This window comes from Apium graveolens, chromosome 4 (assembly GCF_009905375.1).
Source record: "Apium graveolens cultivar Ventura chromosome 4, ASM990537v1, whole genome shotgun sequence".
NCBI lineage: Eukaryota > Viridiplantae > Streptophyta > Magnoliopsida > Apiales > Apiaceae > Apium > Apium graveolens.
The window spans coordinates 218,967,354-218,989,770 of record NC_133650.1 but is presented as its reverse complement, the minus strand read 5'-3'; the positions used below and the strand labels follow the sequence as shown (position 1 = coordinate 218,989,770).

General features: G+C 38.5%; 2 protein-coding genes across 3 annotated transcripts; both read right to left on the bottom strand.

Moving 5' to 3' along the window:
• Positions 1-280: 280 nt before the first annotated feature.
• On the bottom strand, positions 281-3,567 carry LOC141720628 (putative protein phosphatase 2C 38). Of its 2 annotated transcripts, XM_074523143.1 has the most exons (5): positions 3,272-3,567; positions 2,654-3,141; positions 1,618-1,985; positions 1,084-1,320; positions 281-853 (listed from the first exon to the last, which is right to left on the bottom strand). In XM_074523143.1, the coding sequence occupies exons 2-5, from the start codon at positions 2,937-2,939 to the stop codon at positions 623-625; spliced, it is 1,122 nt and encodes a 373-aa protein (XP_074379244.1). In that variant the 5' UTR covers positions 2,940-3,141; positions 3,272-3,567; the 3' UTR covers positions 281-622. The 2 variants fall into 2 exon arrangements, with proteins under 2 accessions (XP_074379244.1, XP_074379243.1); XM_074523142.1 differs by having other exon boundaries at positions 2,654-3,567.
• Positions 3,568-9,920: 6,353 nt separating this feature from the next.
• LOC141719370 (uncharacterized) lies at positions 9,921-10,313 on the bottom strand. The gene is made up of 2 exons (XM_074521743.1): positions 10,209-10,313; positions 9,921-10,145 (listed from the first exon to the last, which is right to left on the bottom strand). Exons 1-2 carry the CDS (start codon positions 10,311-10,313, stop codon positions 9,921-9,923), a joined length of 330 nt encoding a protein of 109 aa, XP_074377844.1.
• Between the last annotated feature and the right edge of the window lie 12,104 nt (positions 10,314-22,417).

The window sequence follows — 22,417 nt, the reverse complement described above, 5'->3', positions numbered from 1 at the left end:
TATTGTAGTGACTTAAGCCATGATTTGTTTGGAGTTTTATCTCCTGAGATACTCCCATAACTGATGTAAATATTCTTTGCTTTTTGATACAAGTATCACTTAGCAAAAAGAAACAAAAAAAATTAATCAAATAACTTTTGTACAACAATCTGAAATAGGCCCCAGCTGATATTAAACAGTTCACCTTCTAAATATTGAATGTGATGCAAAAACCTTCATCAAGTGGCAAACAATACTTCGAAAAACTCAGGTCTTTGTGCAAGAACATAAAATCTACGTAAAGTTTTTTGATAAATAGTCCAGATGCAGAAATTATGTAATTCAAATGTCACTGGGACCAAATATAGGAAAATACTTATTATATTACAAATCCAATCCTCACTGTAAATTCTGGGACGGTGTGTTGAATCTTAATAAAAAGAATTATAAATGAATTTAGAGAAGGCACGAATTAAGAGGACACAATATGAGGGCTGCATGAAATCACCTGCCACTACATCTGTTGATCATTCCAAACCCCCTTACATTGAAATGAATCAGTACTGACGCTCTCTGATTCTATCCTTTTCTTCCTTTGTATTCATACCAGAAATGAGGATAGAAAACTAAGGTATGCTGTTGACTACGATTTAATAGGACCAGTAACTCCATTACCTGCTTTGATCGAACATGTAGTACCACGAGATGATATCCTCTTCATCATAGGAGGATCCAGAAATACAACAATGACTGTAATGTCATCGTGAAAATGTCTCCTCACTCCTCTATCAATCTTCTTTAGGTCAGAGTATCTCATTTCTCTCTTACTTGCAGCTACTCTTAGTGCAGCCTTAACAAGTCTCCTAGCAATTCCCTGCAGAGAAAAACGAGAAGTCTCAGTCAAAAACTCTCCTCATCAAATTGAGAACTACATTATGCATGTCATTGGAGACTACTACATGACTAAAATTACCAATAACATTTAGGTAAATATATTTTAGATCATGATGTCTTCCGGAGCTTTTTCTACAATTTAATTGAGTTCTGGATGCAGACTACTTAATTCTGTGGATATTAGAATGTTAGTAAGCACTGACAACTTACATTTCGGGGGTGATTGTGTACAATATTAACAACCTCCTGGTTACTAAGTTGCTCCCACAAACCATCTGACGCAAATATGAGAAACTGATCCTTGGAGTTAAGTTTGTGTATAAATATTGATGGCTCTGCATTAAGAATTGGCTTTTCAAAAGGCGCAGGTAGTCTAAATTTAGGCAGTAGGGGCTCCCTGTTGAATTCTGACTTCTTCAGATAGGCATCTCCAATGGATCTTGATATCTGATAACAAAACATTAAAACAAAGAGTAAAATGTGTGTGCTTAATAATTAGAAAGAGTGCTTCACGTACAGCAATAACAATTGACATTGGTTTAGGTGTTAAATGCTGGACCACTGGCAAAACCCGACATCAGCTACATTTCGAATAAGTTAATTACTTAGTCTATTGAACACCCTAGCTTAAACAAAAAGATTACAATGTTTGGATAAATTCTCCTACCCCCTTGGTTGTAAAACAAAGAGAACCTTTTTTTATTGATATGCCATAAATTTAGGAACGTGAAGTAAAGAATATACCTGAATGATACCCTTCACACGCCAAACTTTATGTTTTAGAACCACAATTTGTGAATCGTCAGGATGCAATGACCTTAACTCATCTCTAACAGATTCTATGTTTGCATTGTGCTCTGTTGATAACTGTACTGCTGTCACACCTCTGACAGCCTTCTCAGCTCTCCCTAATACCACTCGAGAGTCACCAGCATTGGCTATATATAAATGCCCATTGCATACAATACCAGCCAAACAGCATGTCCCAACTGAAGCAATCTGTGGTTTACTACGCCATTGCTCCCTTACAGAAGATAAAAAATCCTCTTCCGTGGCTATATAGGCTTTTTTAATAACACTTGCAGATACCTCTTGATGTTCAGAAGCAATATCTGCAATATAGAACAGATACTTTCAGAGATGATCCACCATCTTTAGTTACTTCATATATATATTTCCAAGAATAAAAATCTTGATGACGGATTTGGGAATAGTTGATTGATAGTGTATAATGCATGACATGCATAGTTACATTAGAAGTAGCACTTCTTATAATTCAAGTTCAAGTTAATGTTGACATTCTATCATACAACTGAAAAGAAAGAGAGTAGAATAATAACCATGGCACTTGGTATAACCGAACGATGGAAAAGGTGGACTACGCGATTTCTTAACTACTAGTACAACACGTTGATTTAATTGTTTTAAGATACAGGGCATGACTAACTCCATAAGTCAATTAACATTTCAAAAGAGAAAAAACAATATGTTGAGAGAGGTACTATGTCAAAATATAAATTACACTCTCAAGTGTATATCAAAAGCAGTTATGAGTACCCTTTGTGCTCTACACAACGTAATTTTTCAAGAGACGGGCTGGATAAAGTAACAATGGTAGCTACCTATGTATCGCAATAAAGAACTACTAACACCAAACTAGCAATAAAGTTGCTTAAGCTCCAACAGCTGAGTACTAAGTTTATAAACACAAGTGAACATAATCCAAGATCATAATCATAGTAATAAAGCAAAAAGAGGGACTATACAAACAAGAACATACTCTTGAGATTCAGGAAGAGATTATCATTCACAAACCGTGCTGCCTCTGGCCCTCCATGTCCATCATAGACCCCAATGAATGTCCCCAAAGGTCCTGACTGTAGTGCACTAAGGGGTCCAGATTCAAGTTGGCTATGATCCTCCAGCAGATTATTAGCCTGAATAACTGCCATTGAAAACTCTCCGCTAACATGGGTTCCTAAATCCTTATGCCACATCAATCCATCAGTCCGGCCATTGGAATCTCCAGCCCCCTCGTTTGATAGTTTCCAGCATGGTTTAACCATAATTGTCTTTTTAATCAATACACAACTAGTTGAACATATACGAAAAAAGCAGCCAAGGTACAGATCATATACAAACCCCACAACTATATATACATCACTAAAAAGAAGTCGCAAACGATAAATTTATTAAATCAAGATTATGGTCCAAGCTCCAAACCCGCAATGCCAGATACAATATACCAACCAGCAGCACTAGAGAAGTCTGACACCATTAATATGTAACAAAAAACTAGAGAAAGTTAGAAAGAAAGAAACAAAATGAGCATGGGCAAAATCTAACCAACAATTGTCTCTCAAGACAATAAAGCAGCAAACGTGTGTTATGATGATACCATGAACCTAGCCTGTCTCTTCTCAGGGCTTAGCTGTACGAACAGCCCATTTAGATTTGATAGTGACAGTTTGATCAGATTATTAAAGAGGTGTCATCAGAATGGATAAGGAAAACAAATAGGTGATTTGACAAATCTTTAACATTGGTGTCAGATTAACAAATGTAATTTTCTATAAAACTAGTATATTAAAAAAAAAACTGGTTTTTTGAAATTTCTTCTGCAGTTCTGCTGTTTCCTGTCTTGCTGTATTTGTGTCTATCTAGTTTTTTTAGAGGTTTATTTACACAGGGACAGGGCTGACATTTCTGAATTAAGATTTTAGTAAAGGGGAAGTCCACTTATGTAGGGATTCTGTTAGTAATTTAAATTTTAAATGATTTAAGTTACATAAATTTACCTATTTAACTTTTAGTTCATAAAAATATAAATTATCTATGTAGCTAAATAAAATTGGCGAAACAAATCGGATTAAAATAATGTTCAGAAAATAGGAAGAAATAAGTTATCGGTTATGGTTTGATCTACTAGTACCGATATACCTCCCATACTGCAAATATAAATATTTTATCGATGATCTCTTAATCTACCGATACCAATATATCACCCATACTAAACGTTAATGGTAAAGGTAAAGGAAACACTGAAAAGGGAATAATCTAAGAAGTCCCTCTAGTTGCATAGCTTGAGCTAAAACTATCTTAATCACGCACGGGGGATAGAATTAAAAAAAAAAACTTGAATGAAATCTCTGTACTTGTTCCACTTGATGGGTCTATATTCACTGGATGCTCTAACTAGTTGCTTCCTAGTGGCAAATTGTTCGGCCTAAACTGTTACTCCTTATTCTAAAGCTTATTCTTTGATGCAAATATCATCACAAGATATAATTATTTGCCACTATTGCATATAATAATGTATCTTCAAATTAACTAATCACGCTTGTATTTTCATTTGGAATATGACCTATCATACCCCCATTATTTTCAAGCCACCTAAAGTTGCTACCAACAGTATACACACGCATTGACCAAAACTTCTCCTGTTTGTGAATGAAGAGGATAAAGTAAAGCAACAGTCTATGACTCGAGTCTTGGTGTTGTAGCAGCATTGTTATACAGTAAAAGTTACATTTATGCCGACTAGAGCTCTGATATAATGTTGAGTAACTAGTTTATTTATAATTTTAAGGCCTTGGACAAAAATCCAAACTAGATCTTCATAATATATACTAACATTAATCACTGTAAATTCACCTTCAGTTGTTAATATGAGGCTAGTGTTCAAAAATTACTGGAAAACATAAACTAATTCGAGATTGATTACTAAGAGTTGGAAGATAAAATAGACTGATTTCTCCAAGTAGAGGCTATTGTCCCCCCACATCATAGGAACAATGCAGTAATATCCTGTATTCTTTTTTATCTTGCATTGTTTTAATCCTTGACAAGAGCAATTTATTGAGTGTTTCAATACATATAGAACATAATATGGGCAGGATGCTTGAATGTAGTCCAGGGACAGACCACCCAGCACAGAGTGATGTAGGCTCAGTTAGTCTGTCTGGAGGATAGATTCATTCTTGTTCCTGCCACAAAACTTTATCATCATCTTCTACAATAGTTTATCAAAGAAATCAGCACAGAGGAAACTACACACACGACAGAGTTGGATTTGGTCCATGCTTTCCTTACGACATTACTGAAATGACTAAACTACTCAGCCACGTACGCGACAAAGCACAAGGTCACAATACCAGTATAGTTACAAAGTTTCTTTTAGTAAGTGTCACTAAGATTCAAGGATGATGCTTCAACTCCAGTTGTACTAGAGTATTAGTAAAATTCAAACATTAAATGTTTAAAGTAGTACTTTCAGAAGAAAGAAATCGTTTTTTTTAACGAAGAGTAAAAAGAACAACCATATAAACCAAGACATAACGAAAGTATTGCATACATCTGATCGATTTTATCCAGACTAGTTATAAGGGCGTATATCGATGATCACGCTAACATCCATGGTAGCATTTAGTTTGCAGAGGACAATGAACCAAGACATATATGTTGTTCCATAATGCATTGGTGTTTGAAATGCATGCATATGTTATATTTTAGGTATGAAATACAGATCTGTTTCGTAGCATGTCAGCTAATATGGATGTAGTGCTGCCGCTTTATCCGCTTCCACATCTCCTGCCGCATATCCCTGAGATTACCAGAACCACATTCAATTACTCCCAACAGAAATTCAATTCAATAAAATTAACATCAGAACATATGAATTATGATTAACTATATGTTACCTAGATTCCTTCGGATGAATGAATAAGTTTCGGCCTCCGTAAAACTGCCTTCGGCTGTGACCTGAAAGAGAAGAAAATGCGAGGGATTGTTTCCCGATTCACCTCCAGTGTGAGAATAAGAACCTGGTTGTAAAGTTGGTAAATACAAGAAAAGTAGAGTGTTCGAGAGAATGAGAATATCCTTATTTCTTATTTCCCAGGGGTTTTATACCCAATTTTCCATTAATATTCTTACATTACTTATTGTTAATGGAAGAGTGAAAAGGAGGCACCCTATTTCCAACAGTCGGGAGGCGAAGTGGGCCTCGGCATGGGGCACTTCATGGGCCATCACCTCACGGGCCTGGTGATCCTTCGACCCAGTAGCATAATTGTCAGATGGGCCTTCGTTCAGTGGGCCGTATTTGGCCCATAGCCAACATGTCCCTGTCTTTCGGCTGGACCTTCGGTCGGACATCAGTTTTGGCCTATATTAGGGCGAAGAAACCCTAGGGCGACTGTTCAAGTTTTGCCTCGATCTTCGTTCGTTCACGTGGCAAGTTTGTGGAAGTTTGTGGGTGCATTAATGTGACAGCTGTTGGCACGTTGTTTCATGGCTCAATCTCAGCCTGAATCTCAACTGTTTCAATCTAGGACGTCAATTTCAAAGTGTCCCAAACGTCGCCCCTTTTGGCTCCCAAACTCATTTTTGGGCGCCTATATAAAGGATCATAATACACTTAGCATACTTTTTATCATTTTCCGGCAACTAAGCACAAGCAACAGCAATTCCTTTCAAGTTTGACAATCACGAGCAACAACAACTCAACATTTCCTAATCATCCCATATCAATCCAACAACACCTTCAAATCAGTAAGTCTCCTTTTTCCTTTCCGTGCATTTTACACTTCCATGCAAGTTTAGCAGTTTTGTTGTTTTTGCATGTAAGTCCTGAGGTTCTTTCATGGGCTTTGTATGTGTTTTGGGGTTGTTTTTTAGGTAGTTAATAGGAGTTTTCTGGGGTTTTGTTTGTTTAGGGGTGCCCAACGGGTTTAAAGATGGCATGCGAAGTGTTCTTTAGTCAAGAACTCTCTTCGTGGGGTTCTTGGCTGTAGAACATCCTTCAGGAGCCGACCCAGGGTATAGGTATTTTGTCTGGAGTTTAAAGATGGCAGGCGAAGGGTTTCTGGGATCAAGAACTTCCTTTGGGAAACATGTCTGTTAGAACATCCTTTGGGAGCCGACTCCAGGCACTTTCTTTGTTCGCTCGATTCTTGGACATGTACTCGGCCCTTCGTCCTTTTTATTTTGCTTTTTGGTTTAATCCGAGTACATGGACTAATGTCTCTCTGTTTCCGAATACAGGGACATGGACCGAGCGAATCCTTCGGTCGAGACTTCTGTCCCGAGGGCAAACACTCTGGCTGGGACATCTTCTATCCGCCCAGAGAGGACAGGTCGAGCTCTTTACGGTTTCGTGGCGAACTATCCGGAAGCGAATAACCGATCGGAGCTGTCGAAAGAGCGAGTGAGCCAGATGTATTCTGACTTCTTTGTTCCCCGGGGCTTATTCTGGCTTTATGCTGCCAAGGAGAACGAACGAATTTATGACACTCCAGGAGTGCCGAAGGGATATGGCGACTGCGCAGTCGGGGTTTCGGAAGCGACGTTTAAATGTGGCTTCAGAGTACTAGTTTTGAAGATTCTGAGGCATCTCTTCAGCCAGATGGGGATCGCCTTGGGACAGATGGACCCCAACGGGTTCATCCACATCAATTGTTTCCAGAATAGGTGCCTTCACGCCGGAATTTAACCCGACACTCGGCTATTCTGGTATCATTATGATTTCCGGAAGAATCCGAAGAGCCCGGGTTTCTACACCACCGCTCGTCGGGCTGGCCGAGCGGATTGGACGGCCACCAATTCCAGTAACAAGACCACCCATACTCACTGGTGCTTCGTGAGTGGGCCTAAGCTGGCCGAGATATCGGTCTGGCGCTATGCGAATGCTTCGTTACTTATCATGTCGAATCTGACAGACGAAGAAAAGGATAATTATGCAGCTTTGGTAGATGTTAATGTGAGCAAGCTCGGTCCCGAGGAGTTTCGGGATAGGGACTGGCTTCTGAGTTTATGGGGTGGGGGTAACAAACTCTTCCTTTGTCTATTTCTTTTTCCTTGTAATTTTATCATAATTTTATCTTTAACATAGTTGATTTCCTTCATTTGTATGTCATCTCATTGCTTCTGTCTTCTTTATTTAGTATACTATAGCATATGTTGAGACTGACTTTTCTTTTGTAAATCGTTTTTCAGTGTCTTCTAGGGAAGCCCTGATTGAGAGGAAGAAGGCCAGGGTGGCCGAAAAAAGAGCTGCGGAGGAGGCAGCGAAGGAGAGGGCCGCTGCGAAGAAGGTTATTCCCAATCCCTCCGAGGAGACAGAGGAGAGGTCACAGGCTGAAAGGGTTTCTCCGCTTCTCCAAGTCCCACTTGCTTCGGAAGGCGGCGGTGGGGATGAGCCAGAGTTTATGGGAGAAGGGGCCCCTTCCAAGAGGACCCGAAGTCGAGATGGGATCGTTCAGACGTACCTCCTTGGGTGGGGCATTCTAACGTCCGACCATACTGTCTATCCGGCTAGGCAGTCAACAAAGGAGGTGGCCTCGGACCTGTGCCACGGCCTTCAGCTCCCTACCGACCTTCATGCCTTTGCATCGGTCTCTCCGACCGAAGCTTGTATTGAGCTTCTGTCATTTATGTCCCTGGTACGTAGTCAAGTTTACATTTATTCATCTTTATCCTTATGTTGGTTTTTTTTCTTTTATTTGACACGTTTTCCTTGTGTATTTTTTGCAGGATGCTCCTTGGGCTGCGGCCATGGAGGACACAGTTAGGGACATGGAGACTCGGATGACCGAGGTGAAGGGGTTGGAGAGGAGGGCCACGGAGGCCGAGGAGGAACTCGAAAGGGTGAAGACCCAGAACAAGGCACTGGCCGGTCAGCCCAAGGTGTTGAAGACCGAAAAGACAAGGCTGGAGGAGGACCTCGCTAGGGCGAACACGAGGATCAGCCACCGAAATGTTCAGCTGAAGAAGTCCCGAAAGGAGCTGCGAAAGTCGAAGAAACAGATGAACAGGACGGAGGAGCGCTGCTTCCAGTTCAGTGCTGATTATGTCCTGGAGAAGGCACATGGCCTTAACTGGGATTATAAGCAGTTGTTGGACGATAGCCTGGAGGATCCCATCGGCCAGCCAGCGGTTGAAGCCCCTCCCGTCTCCTCCAGCGAAGACGAAGAGCTCTCGGATGAGGACCCTCAGTCTTAAGCCTTAGCTCTGAGGTGCTTGATATGACTGAATATGATCTTGTTGTGAAGTTTGCTGTTAGTGTTTCCATGGCCATTCATACCCAACTCTTGCAGCTATTCCGCATATGTTCATATTTTTGACTTGTAAATTTATTTTTTGTAATCGGTACTCCTGCCTTCAAGATTTTGTAATTTAACTAGCCTTCGGGCTTTTATATTTTAATGCATATTTCATCTTTCGTCAGCATTGTTTATTTTTTTTAATTTTGTTATTGCATCTTCAGCTTAATCTGTTGCCTCAACGATTTTTAGGATTTTTACTCATGGCCTTGCTACTTCTTATGTCCTTATTCGGCCCCAATTGTTAAAGGCTGAGGGTTAAGTTCGAAGAGAACGTCGGGCTGTTAACACTACGAAGGGCTTTTGCTAAGCGAAAGGACAAGGATTGTGGTCGTCTTCAGATTTCCCCTTGACCAGCGTTCCTCCGTTCCTTCGGTCAACATTGATACTTGTAAAAATAGAATTATTAAGCCAAGAAGAGGAAGGACTGGTCTTCTTTGGATCGCCCTTAGAACATACCTTTATCGCCCTTTGTAAAAATTTATGCATGATCGGAGGACGAAGGTTCCCGTCTTCATCGGGATTGCCCCTAGACAAGGTTTTTTTCAGCCTTCTTCAATATCATTTTTTGTGAACTATAAGGGAAGGACGAAGGAGAAAGTCTTATCTTCAGGATTTCCCCTAGAGATTCTTCATTCGTCTTTGTCGCGTGTTCATTACAAATTGGATAATAGTTGTGGAGTGAAGGATGTTTGACTTTCGTGTAATTTCCCCTAGATTTTTATCCATTCACCTTTTTTTCACAACCAAACGTGTTGGCCGAAGGGTTTATCTTCTTCGGGATCGCCCCTAGATAATACTACTTCGGCCACTCAGTTTGTAATTATCAAAAGAGATATGTGACAAAGAAGTGTTTTTTTATTCATCATTAAACCTTTACACTTTTCATATAAAACTCAAAGAGAAGTACAAATTGACATTAAAGAAAATTTCTTACTGATAAAATTACTGAAGACGACTGGCGTGCCAAGTATTTTTTATTGCTTCTCCGGTTAGTGTTTCTAGTTTGTATGTTCCTGGACGAACAACTTCAATCACTTTGTACGGCCCTTCCCAATTCGGCTGAAACTTCCCTTGTTTTGCTAGCATGGATGCAACCAGCTCTCTCAGGACTAGGTCTCCTACTCCGAACGACCTCTTCTTGATGTTGGAGTCATAGTGTTGGGCTGTCTATAGCAGATATTTCATGTTCCTCTGGTGGGCAGCCTCTCTTTACTATTCTAGAAGATTTACATTCGCCCTCAGTCCGAAGTTATTGGCCTCCACATTATAGGCCTCGGTTCTGTACGACTCCAGGCCAACTTCGACTGGAATTAGGGCTTCTGTTCCGTAAGCCATCCTGAAAAGAGTTTCCCCTGTTGAAGACCTAGGGGTCGTTCGATAAGCCCACAAGATCTAAGGTAGCTCTCCGGACCATCTTCACTTAGCTTCACCTATCCTCTTCTTTATTCCTTGAAAGATTATTTTGTTTGCTGCTTCGATTGCCCCATTCCCTTGTGGATGGGCGACTGAGCTGAATCTCTGTTCGATCCCAAAAAGTGGTGTAGAAACTTTCGGAACTTGTTTCCAAAAAATTGAGTTCCATTATCAGATATGCAAATCTTCGGGATCCCAAATCGGAGAATAATTTGCTCCGGAAAGAATTTTTGAGCTGCTTCCTCGGTTATAGCTGAAAATGGTCGGGCTTCGACCCACTTGGTCATGTAGTCGATGGCAATTATGCAGTATTTTGCTTGTTTTGTACTTGTTGGTAGAATTCCAACTATGTCAACAGCCCACACGGCGAACGAAATAGGGCTGAGAACAGAAGTCATTTCTTCAGGAGGTTGCTTCAGAACCGTGGTGATCAATTGACATCGTACGCACTTCTTGGCATATTCATTGGCATCGGCTTTCAAAGTTGGCCAAAAGAACCCTTAACGAAGGATTTTAAAGGTGAGGGACCGTCCGACCAGGTGCTCTCTACAAATTCCCTCGTGTACTGCTTCGAGAGCTTGCTGTTGCTCTTCATCGTTTAAGCATATGAGGAGGGGATGGCTGACAGACTGGAGATACATTCTTCCATTAATAATCATATAGCTCGATGCCCGGTATTTTACTTTTAGTGCTTCCCTTCGGTCTGGAGGTAGGATACCTTTCTCTAGAAAGTTTCTTAATGAAGTCATCCAATCAGCTCCTTAGTGAATTTTCAGATATTCTTTCTTCTCGGTCGAAGGCGTCTTTGCTTCGGTGAGGTAGATAGATCTAGTTATGCTCTGAGTCTCAACCGAAGCTAGCCTAGAGAGGGCATCTGCCCGTCCATTATATTAGTGTTTGTGCCTTAGAGACAACACTATTATATTTACATTATGAAACATTTGGATTATTAATTATGATAATATGGATTATTCTTTAGTAATTTATTATATCTTTATTTTCTGCGATAAGATGTTAGATTAATAAATGTCCTTGGAATATGATACGTAAATCTATATCTCTAAGTACGTGACTTAGAAATGAGATTATGAGAATAGTATTAATAATCCTAAAGGTCCCTAGTCAAGTATTATTGTTAAGGGACGATAATAAATACATTGAGACTAGTGTGTTTGTTGGCTGATGATCACATCTCATTGATCATAGGTATGGTGATACTAAAGTCAAAACACAGGCACATGTATTAAATACATGGTGCTGGATTGACCCGTTGTGAGATACTACATGTTTATAGTGTCATAAGTTAATCCCACAGTGATAATGATGTATTGGTCCTTTGACCTGAAATCATTATATTTCTATACGAGAATTAATATATTTGATACTATTAAAAGTTATCCTTGACCGGGTAATAATAAAAGTAGACATTAGGTACATTATGAATCGTATGAGAAATATGAATGATCTAGATGGGATTTAGCCCTCCTTTATTAAAGGAGTGATATTATTGGTCTCTTGATTGAGTAAGACTATAAAATGCATGGTCGTGCTCAAATACTGATTTGTTTAATAGTTTACTCATTGATCAAGGAAAGAAGGATCGAACGTTAACAAAGGATGACACAATGCATGCCTCGAGTTTGATCTATAATATAAGGCTAAAGGGATTATATTACGTTGTACATTATTCACGAAAGGTTTAATTGATCACCGATTTAATCATTATTACTTGGGTAACAATGATGTATTATTAGATGCCGTTCATTATTTATGATTTTAAATTAGATTTAAAATTGTTGCCAACGTAATAATAACCTAAAGGGTCGCACAAAGAATGATTGGAGGATTATTTAATTTAAATTCGGATTTAAATTAAATGTAAGTAATTCGAATTATTTGTTATTAATTAAGTGTGACTTAATTAATTAAATAAATAGGAAATTCGAATTTAATATTAAAACCAAAATTAAGTTATTGGATGATTAAGTGAGACTTAATAATACAATAATTAGAAAATTTAATAATAATAATAACTCTAAAATTCAATGAGGGTTGGAGGCCCATTAGCTCTTGCCTATATAATATCTTTTTCTAATAGAATTAGGGTTACACATTTTATTTGATAAAACATAAACCCTAGCAGCTTGAAGAGAGATAGAGAGAGCTAGAAGGCGGCCTCAAGAACGTGCTAGTACACACCCATCCTCTGGGCGATCATTCGTGTGGATACCTTCAAGGCGTCGATCGTTCCAGCGACGGGATACGTGGTGATCATTCAAGACCTCCATCTTTCCATTAATGTAAAGCTTCTTAAGGTAAACATACTGAACTACGAATTAAATATTGTTTTTCGCATGGATCCTGCGGAGGGTTTCGATTTTTAAGATTTAAATTTACATTTTTCGTTGTGTTTATGTGCTAAAAACCCTTCAATGGCATCAGAGCTACTTGCGAAAAGTTTTTAATTCGTTTATGTGTTTAACCGTTTTCGACATATGAGCATGTACGTGATTCGCCATGATTTGATGTTGATATAATATGCTTGTATATGTATGGTTTTGAATATATGATATTCATGTGAGTTGTATAATCATAAGATGATTATGTAATCTGTATATATACCGATATATACATGATTTATGTTTGTTCTAATTATGAGAATCGTTTTAGATACAGATTATGAATTGGCTGCTGCAGATTTGCTGAAATCTGGGTCTGGTGTCCGATTTACGCAAACGAATACCCTATTCGATAGGTAAACGAGCGTCTGAACAAAACTGATAGATAAAGCTATCATCGACTCGTCTGTAAGGCGTTTGACGTCGTTTACTGCCCGTAAACAGTGATTCTTGTTTTTCTGATTTTTCTGATTTTTGTCATATTTCTTTTATGATTAGATCATGGATAATATGATATGTTAAAATCAGATTATGTGTTTTAACATGCTTTTATGTGTTGTATGAGCATGGTGGATGGTTATGGCCTTTCAACCTTAGTGTAATGGTTTTAGTTTTGGTTTTAAATACGACTTGCATGTCGTCAATCTTTGTAATCATAAATCTCGAATGTAACTCGAGTTATTCTTGTAAGTTCATTAGATTAGTTTTACTTTCAATCATCTAATGTAATTGAAGACTCAAGAAGGCTATCCAATGGAGGTGATTCAAAGAAGAAGATGAGGCATACAAGAAGTCTAAACAAAAAAGAAGACTTATGTAATAAGTAGTTGTATTTATTTCCATCACCACATTAGATTGACCTCGATCTTTATCACGAGCTTGATAAAGATCACATAGGATGGGGCCATAACCAAACATATTTACTTTATTGTACTTTATATATTGATGTATGAATGTATGTATAGAATAGTTAATGATGCATGCTTTAATTAGATTAATCATGCATGAATGTATGTATTAGATACGTCATCCATGCCATGCCTAAACAAGATAAAATATGTAACGACTCAAGATTTTAAAATTTACAAACGATTATGAGATTCTCGTGTTTATGAAACACCGAATGAAATACGAATCTTCTTTATTTCCGATATGGGGCGATTTTGTCAACAATGGGTTCATAGAACTTGTAAGGCTGTGGGTTTTAAGCGAGACCGATGTGACTCCTCCACTACCTGGAAATCAAACCATTGATGAGTATTGATTTGAAGTATTTTATTCAAGGAAAAATTTGGAATCTCTTTATGATAGGATCATGATCGTTATAATACTAACAAAACCCTAATGTTTATATTAAGTTATTTAAATGCCTTCCAATATGTCCAACACGTTAACCCCTAGATTGATAAGGAGTGGGTTCGCCAGAGCGAAGTACTCCCATCTATCATGGGACGGCGTGTTGAAGTATATGATACTTTTTAGACCTTTGGGTTTTAACTTAACTAAGTTACCACAATAGGATTGTGAACTTAGAGGCATAGAGTTTGGTGAGATTTATTGGATAAATAAGAATAAATGTTGTTCCACTAAACTATCCAAGAGTTATATAGTTGATATAATTGACAAATGTTGTCTACCTTATTGAATCATGTTTTAGGAGTAAAGCCAAAGCTGAATTAAAACATTGTGAAAATTTGGATCTTGGCTTACTAGAAAGTATATAGAAGATATCTTTTCCGAATTAATAGTTAGGGCTATTAATTTGATAAAATAGTGGGAGATATATATTTTGAATATATATGAATAATCACTTGAACATAATTTAATAATTATCTGTAAACTAATTTATCTTATGCATTTTAAACATTGTAGATATCAAATGGCAATCAATTCAAACAACTTCTCTGTGCGATCAGTCCTTGAGAAGGACAAGCTGACAGGAACAGACTTCCTTGACTGGCAGAGGAACTTGAGGCTTATCCTCAAACAAGAGCGCAAGCTCTATGTCAGAGATATCCCTCGCCCTGCACCTCTCCCTGAAGGATCATCCCGTGCTCAACATAATGTTTATCAGAAATATATCGATGATGACACGGATGTTCAATGTCTCATGTTAGCGACCATGAGTGCTGAACTTCAGAAACAATATGAGAATATGGATTCTTATGATATGATTGAGCACCTTAAACATATGTTTGAAGGACAGGCTCATCAAGAGAGGTTTGATACTTTCAAATCGTTGCATGCATGTAAGCAGGGAGAACGTGATCCGGTTGTACCGTATGTTCTAGCGATGATTGGGTATATTGAGTACCTTGCCAAGTTGGGTGCCCCGATTGCTGTGGAGCACCAGATTGACCTAATTTTGCAATCTTTAAACAACAGATATTCTCAATTTGTGATGAATTACAATATGAATGAGATAGATAAGAACCCCACCGAACTGTTGGCTATGTTGAAAACTGTTAAGACCAACGTTCAGAAGGCATCCCCTGCTCCAATGTTGATGGTGATTAAGGGGAAGGCCAAAGGAAAGGCAAGAGGAAGATAGGATCTAAATCGAATGCCAATCCGAAACCTGATCTGACCAAGGCTTTGAAGCCTAAAGGTGGTGTTCCAAAGGTTGGTGATTGTCACTATTGCAAGAAATCAGGTCATTGGAAGCGGAACTGTCATGCTTATTTGGAGGATCTGAAGTAGAAGAAGGTTGTTGTTACTGCTTCTGATTCAGGTATTTATGTTATAGAAGTCAATTTGTCTACTTCTACATCTTGGGTATTAGATACTGGATGTGGTTCTCACATTTGTATAAATGTGCAGGAACTGCAGGGAAGTAGGACATTGGCGAAGGGAAAGTCGACCTACGAGTTGGCAATGGAGCAAAGGTTGATGCTTTAGCTGTAGGGACTTATCGTTTATCGTTGCCCACTGGGCTTGTTTTAGAACTAGATAACTGTTTTTACGTGCCTGCGATTTGCAGAAACATTATTTCGGTTTCTTGTTTGGACAAGAGAGGTTTTTCATTTTTAATTCAGAACAATAATTGTTCCTTTTCATTCAATGATGTTACCTACGGGGTTGCACATTTGTTTAATGGTTTATATGTTCTTGATATAAATACTCCTGTCTATAACATAAATAATGATAATAAACGTATTAAGATGAAAGACTTAAATCAAACATACCTTTGGCATTGTCGTTTAGGTCACATAAATGAGAAATGCATTTCCAAATTACATAAAGATGGTTACTTGGATAAGTTTGATTTTGAATCATACGAAGAATGCAAATATTGTCTCATTGGAAAAATGGCTAAAGCTCCTTTTACAGGACAAGGTGAAAGGGCCGCCGAACGATTAGGACTTATACATAGTGATGTATGTGGTCCAATACGTACGATGGCAAGAGGTGGCTTTTACTACTTCATTACTTTTACTGATGATTTCAGTAGATATGGATATGTGTATCTTTTGAAAAATAAATCCGATTCTTTTGAAAAGTTAAATACAAGGCTGAAGTGGAAAAGCAAACAGGGGAAAGTATAAAAGTTCTATGATCAGATCGTAGAGGAGAATACTTAAGCCTCGAGTTTAAAGGTTTCTTGAAGGAGTGTGGTATCGTATCACAACTTACTCCTCCTGGAATGCCTCAATGGAATGGAGTTTCTGAGAGGAGAAATTGTACCTTGTTGGACATGTTGTGATCGATGATGAGTCTAGCAGATTTTCCAATAAGTTTCTGGGGTGATGCTCTAGAAACGGCTGCATATACACTAAACCGAGTTCCAACTAAATCGGTTCAAAAGACTCCATATGAGATGTGGACTGAGAAACGTCACAGCATGTCTTTTATGAAAATATGGGGATGCGAAGCGTTTGTGAAACGCTTGGTGTCTGACAAGCTGGGACCAAAATCGGATTAATGTTATTTTGTGGGATATCCTGAAGAAACTAAAGGGTATAGTTTCTATAATCCTACCGAGAACAAAGTGTTTGTTGCTCGAACCGCTGTATTCCTTGAAAGAGAGTTATTTTCAAAGAAAATTAGTGGGAGGACTATAGATCTGATGAATATCGAGTTGTACAAAATAATATTGAACTAGAGTTGGAAAATGGGCAGGAAGTACATCAAGATGTTCTTGCTCCGGAAACACAGGTTGTTCATAGATCTAGTAGGGCTCGTCATGAGCCAGAGAGATATTATGGATTTCTATTGACTCAATATGATGATGTAATGCTCATAGATAATGATGAGCCTCTTACCTACCAAGGTGATATGATCAGTCCAGACTCCAAGAGATGGCTAGAGGCCACGAAATTCGAAATGGAATCCATGTATCAAAATAAAGTATGGACTTTAGTTGATCCACCTGAAGGGGTAAAACCTATAGGATGCAAGTGGGTTTTCAAGAAGAAAACTGACATGGATGGTAAAGTACAAACCTATAAAGCGCGACTGGTGGCAAAAGGTTTCAAACAAGTTCATGGCATAGACTATGATGAGACCTTTTCACCGGTTGCTATGGTCAAGTCTATCAGGATTTTGCTAGCAATAGCTGCTTACTACGACTATGAGATTTGGCAAATGGATGTCAGAACCACTTTCTTAAATGGGAGCCTTGGAGAGGATGTATACATGATACAACCTGAGGGTTTTGTCGATCCCAAGTTTGCTAAAATGGTCTGTAAGTTGCTTCGATCTATTTATGGATTGAAGCAAGCCTCAAGGAGATGGAATCGTCATTTTGATAAAATAGTCAAAGAATTTGGCTTTATTCAAAATGAAGATGAACCATGTGTTTACAAGAAGGTTAGTGGGAGCCATATGAAATTCCTAGTACTATATGTAGATGACATATTACTAATAGGGAATGCCATACCTTCTCTACATGCTGTTAAAACTTGGTTGGGAAATAGTTTCTCGATGAAGGAATTAGGTGATGCTACCTATATATTAGGGATCAAGATCTATAGAGATAGATCAAGAAAATTAATCGGCCTAAGTCAGAGTATATACATCGACAAAGTATTGCATCGTTTCGGGATGCAAGAGGCAAAAAGAGGATATGTCCCAATGTCTCATGGGATATTGATCTCAAAAGACAACTGCCCTAAATCATTAGATGATAAGGGTCGTATGAGCAAAGTTCCATATGTTTCGGTAATTGGATCCATAATGTATGCGATGATAAGTACTCATCCTGATGTTTCGTATGCCTTGAGCATGATGAGCAGATACAAGTCTAATCCTGGTGAGGGTCGCTGGACAGCTATCAAGAATATTCTTAAGTACTTTAAAAGGACTAAAGATTCATTCTTGGTGTATGGAGGAGATGAGAATCTGGTTGTAAAGGATTACATTAACGCTAGCTTTCAGACAGACAGAGACGATTCAGTATCTCAGTTAGGTTTTGTGTTTTGCCTTAATGGAGGTATTGTAAGCTGGAAGAGTTCAAAGCAAGAGATAGTAGCTGATTCTATAATGGAAGCTGAGTATATTGCTGCCAGTGAAGCAGCCAAAGAGGCTGTTTGGATACGGAAATTCATAACGGGACTTGGTGTAGTTCCATCGATCACATATCCAGTTGATCTTTACTGTGATAATAATGGAGCCATCGCGCAAGCTAAAGAACCAAGGTCCCATTCCCGGGCAAAACATATACTTAGGAGATATCACCTTCTTCGAAAGATTAATGAAAGAGGTGATAAACATATATGTAATGTGCATACTGATGATAATGTTGCAGACCCACTGACTAAGGCTTTGTCGCAGCAAAAGCACGAATGTCATACTAGTTCCATGGGTATTAGATACATGGGTGATTGGCTCTAGTGCAAGTGGGAGATTGTTAGTGTTTGTGCCCTAGAGACAACACTATTATATTTACGTTATGAAACATTTGGATTATTAATTATGATTATATGGATTATTCTTTAGTAATTTATTATATCTTTATTTTCTGCGATAAGATGTTAGATTAATAAATGTCCTTGGAATATGATATGTAAATTTATATCTCTAAGTACGTGACTTAGAAATGAGATTATGAGAATAGTATTGATATTACTAAAGGTCCCTAGTCATGTATTATTTTTAAGGGACGATAATAAATACATTGAGACTAGTGTGTTTGTTGGCTGATGATCACATCTCATTGATCATAGGTATGGTGACACTAAAGTCAAAACACAGGCACATGTATTAAATACATGGTGCTGGATTGACCCGTTGTGAGATACTACATGTTTATAGTGTCATAAGTTAATCTCACACTGATAATGATGTATTGGTCCTTTGACCTGAAATCATTATATATCTATACGAGAATTAATATACTTTGATACTAATAAAAGTTATCCTTGACCGGGTAATAATAAAGTAGACATTGGGTATTATGAATCGTATGAGAAATATGAATGATCTAGATGGGATTTAGCCCTCCTTTATTAAATGAGTGATATTATTGGTCTCTTGACTGAGTAAGACTATAAAATGCATGGTCGTGCTCAAATACTGATTTGTTTAATAGTTTACTCATTGATCAAGGAAAGAAGGATCGAATGTTAACAGAGGATGACACAATGCCTGCCTCGAGTTTGATCTATAATATAAGTCTAAAGGGATTATTTTATATTGTACATTATTCATGAAAATTTTAATTGATCACCGATTTAATTATTATTACTTGGATAACAATGATGTATTACTAGATGCCGCTCATTGTTTATGATTTTAAATTAGATTTAAAATTGTTGCCAACATAATAATAACCTAAAGGGTCGCACAAAGAATGATTGGAGGATTATTTAATTTAAATTCAGATTTAAATTAAATGTAAGTAATTCGAATTATTGGTTATTAATTAAGTGTGACTTAATTAATTAAATAAATTGGAAATTCGAATTTAATATTAAAACCGAAATTAAGTTATTGGATGATTAAGTGAGATTTCATAATACAATAATTAGAATTTCAAATTTAATAATAATAATAACTCTAAAATTCAGTTTAGGGTTGGAGGCTCATTAGCTCTTGCCTTTATAATATCTTTTTCTAATAGAATTAGGGTTACACATTTTATTTGATAAAATATAAACCCTAGCAGCTTGAAGAGAGTTAGAGAGAGCTAGAAGGCGGCCTCAAGAACGTGCTAGTACACACCCATCCTCCAGGCGATCATTCGTGTGGATACCTTCAAGGCGTAGATCATTTCAGGGACGGGCTATGTGGTGATCATTCAAGACCTCCATCTTTCCATTAACGTAAAGCTTCTTAAGGTAAACATACTGAACTACGAATTAAATATTATTTTTCGCATGGATCCTGCGGAGGGTTTCGATTTTTAAGATTTAAATTTACATTTTTCGTTGCGTTTATGTGCTAAAAGCCCTTCACATTGTTCTCCCTACCAATTTGACTTAGCTCAAAAGTTTCGAAGGACAAGGAAGCATCTTTCACCTTGGTGGCATAAGCCTTCGTCCGGGGATCCCTTTGCTCGTATTCTCCTAAGAAGTGCTTCACTACCAGCATGCAATCGCTGAAGGCCCTCAGGTGCTTTGCCTCTAGACTTCGGGCCAACTCCATTCCCGCAAGGAGTGCTTCGTACTCTGCTTCATTATTGGTGAGGGAAAAGTCAAATCTTATAGCCTGGCATATCTCAAACCCTTCGGTGCTGGAGAGTATTAAGCTGGCCCCATATTTTTTCCCTACAACTGATCCGTATACAAAGAGTTTCCATTTCCAGGGAGTCTGAATGAGCTGTTCTTCTGGGGTGAGATCCTGCGGTGCCGAAAACATGCATTCGACCATGAAGTCTGCCAAGGCTTGAGCCTTAATCGCCGTCCTGGGGATGTATTCAAGATCAAACTCCCCTAGTTCGATGGACCAGGCTACTACTCTTCCTGAGGCTTCGGGCCTTGTCAAAATCTTATTCAGAGGTTGACTGGTGACAACTTGAATCGTTCGGCTTAGGAAGTAATGCCGCAATTTTTGGGAAGCCGAAACCAGCCCATATGCGAATTTTTCAGCGTTGGGGTATCTCGTTTCCGCATTCTTTAGGACATGAGACACATAGAACACATGATGTTGGTTACCTTTATGATTTTTCACAAGCACTGCCCCTAGTGTCCATCGGACATGGCCAGGTATAGCTGAAACATTTTCTTCGCATCAGGCCTCATTAAGAGTGGTGTTTTAGTGAGGTACTCTTTCACTTATTTGAATGCCTTTTAACATTCAGGCCCCCACTCAAAGTTCTTTGACCCTTTAAGTACAGCGAGGAAAGGGAGCGCCTTCTCGGCTAATCGGGAAATGAATCGTCGAAGGGTGTCCAGTCGGCCGGTCAGTTTTTGGATGTCTCTGATGCACCTAGGGGCTTCTATGTTGATGATCGCTTCAATTTTTTCAGTGTTCGCCTCTATCCCACGGGCGCTAACCATATAGCCCAGGAACTTGCCACTGGATACTCCGAAGGTACATTTGTTCGGATTAATCCTCATGTTGTTTCTTCGGAGTGTTTCGAAGCATTCCTTTAAATATTCGGCGTGGTCTTAAAACAGGGACTTTACAATCATGCCGTCCACGTAAGCTTCTATATTCTGACCGATCTATTCTTTAAATACTTTGTTAACCATTCATTGGAATATGGCTCCAGTATTTTTAAGTCCGAAAGGCATTTTAATATAAGCACAAGTCCCTTTCGGAGTTATGAACGCTGTCTTGGGCACGTCCTTATCATTCATGGCAATTTGATGATAGCCAGAAAAATCATTAAGAAAATTAAGTACCTGGGAACCAGCCGTGGCGTCTATCAGTTGATCGATGTTAGGTAGGGGGTAGTGGTCTTTCGGACATGCCTTATTAAGGTCTGTGTAGTCCACACACATCCTCCACTTCCCATTTGATTTTTTGACGACCACCACGTTAGCTAACCATTCTGGGTATTCAATTTCCTCTATGAACTTGGCCTCCAACAGCTTTTCTACTTCGGCCTCTATTACCTTCTGTCGTTCGACTGCAAATGTTCTTTTCTTATGGTTCACGGGTTTGGCCCCGGGCTGCACATTCAAGTAGTGCTTAGCCGTCTTGGGATCCAAACCCGATATGTCTTTCGGCCCCCAGGCGAACACATCATGGTACTGCCGAATTACATCGATTACTTTTTCCTTCAGATCTGATTCCATGTTTTTCTCAATTCGAACCATTTTTCCCGAATGGCCTGCGTACAGCTCTACTTCTTTGGTTTCCGCTGCGGGTTCAGCGATCGGACTTGAAAGATGTTGTAAGGCATATGTCATAGCCTATTTGTATATTCGAGGATTTAACTCAACTCAAATAAGAATGTAATAAGTAAATAGTGGATCTACCGTCAAAGAGATCTTGCAAAGTAACATCTGTCAAAGGATTCAGAAACAAGGTTCATCTACAGACTTGAGGAATTAATTCACTGGAAGAAGTTCAAGAAATTGATCATGCCTCAGTGATATAAATCAAGATTGTGGATTTAATCAAGTGACGGAGATCTCATCATGGTATCAGATAATTACAAGGATTTAATCTGAAGAAAATCAGAGTATCAAAGTCAAGACATGAAGAAACGTCACGGAAGTTAGTCACTCATGAACCAGA

Coding starts and splice junctions, on each gene's coding strand:
- LOC141720628 (XM_074523142.1), bottom strand. CDS start 2,939: ATGGTTAAACCATGCTGGAAACTATCAAACGAGGGGGCTGGAGATTCC. Junction 1,986..2,653: donor TCTCTTCCTGAATCTCAAGA/GTATGTTCTTGT, acceptor TCTATATTGCAG/ATATTGCTTCTGAACATCAA. Junction 1,321..1,617: donor GTGTGAAGGGTATCATTCAG/GTATATTCTTTA, acceptor TTTTGTTATCAG/ATATCAAGATCCATTGGAGA.
- LOC141719370 (XM_074521743.1), bottom strand. CDS start 10,313: ATGGCTTACGGAACAGAAGCCCTAATTCCAGTCGAAGTTGGCCTGGAG. Junction 10,146..10,208: donor ACTTCGGACTGAGGGCGAAT/GTAAATCTTCTA, acceptor TATCTGCTATAG/ACAGCCCAACACTATGACTC.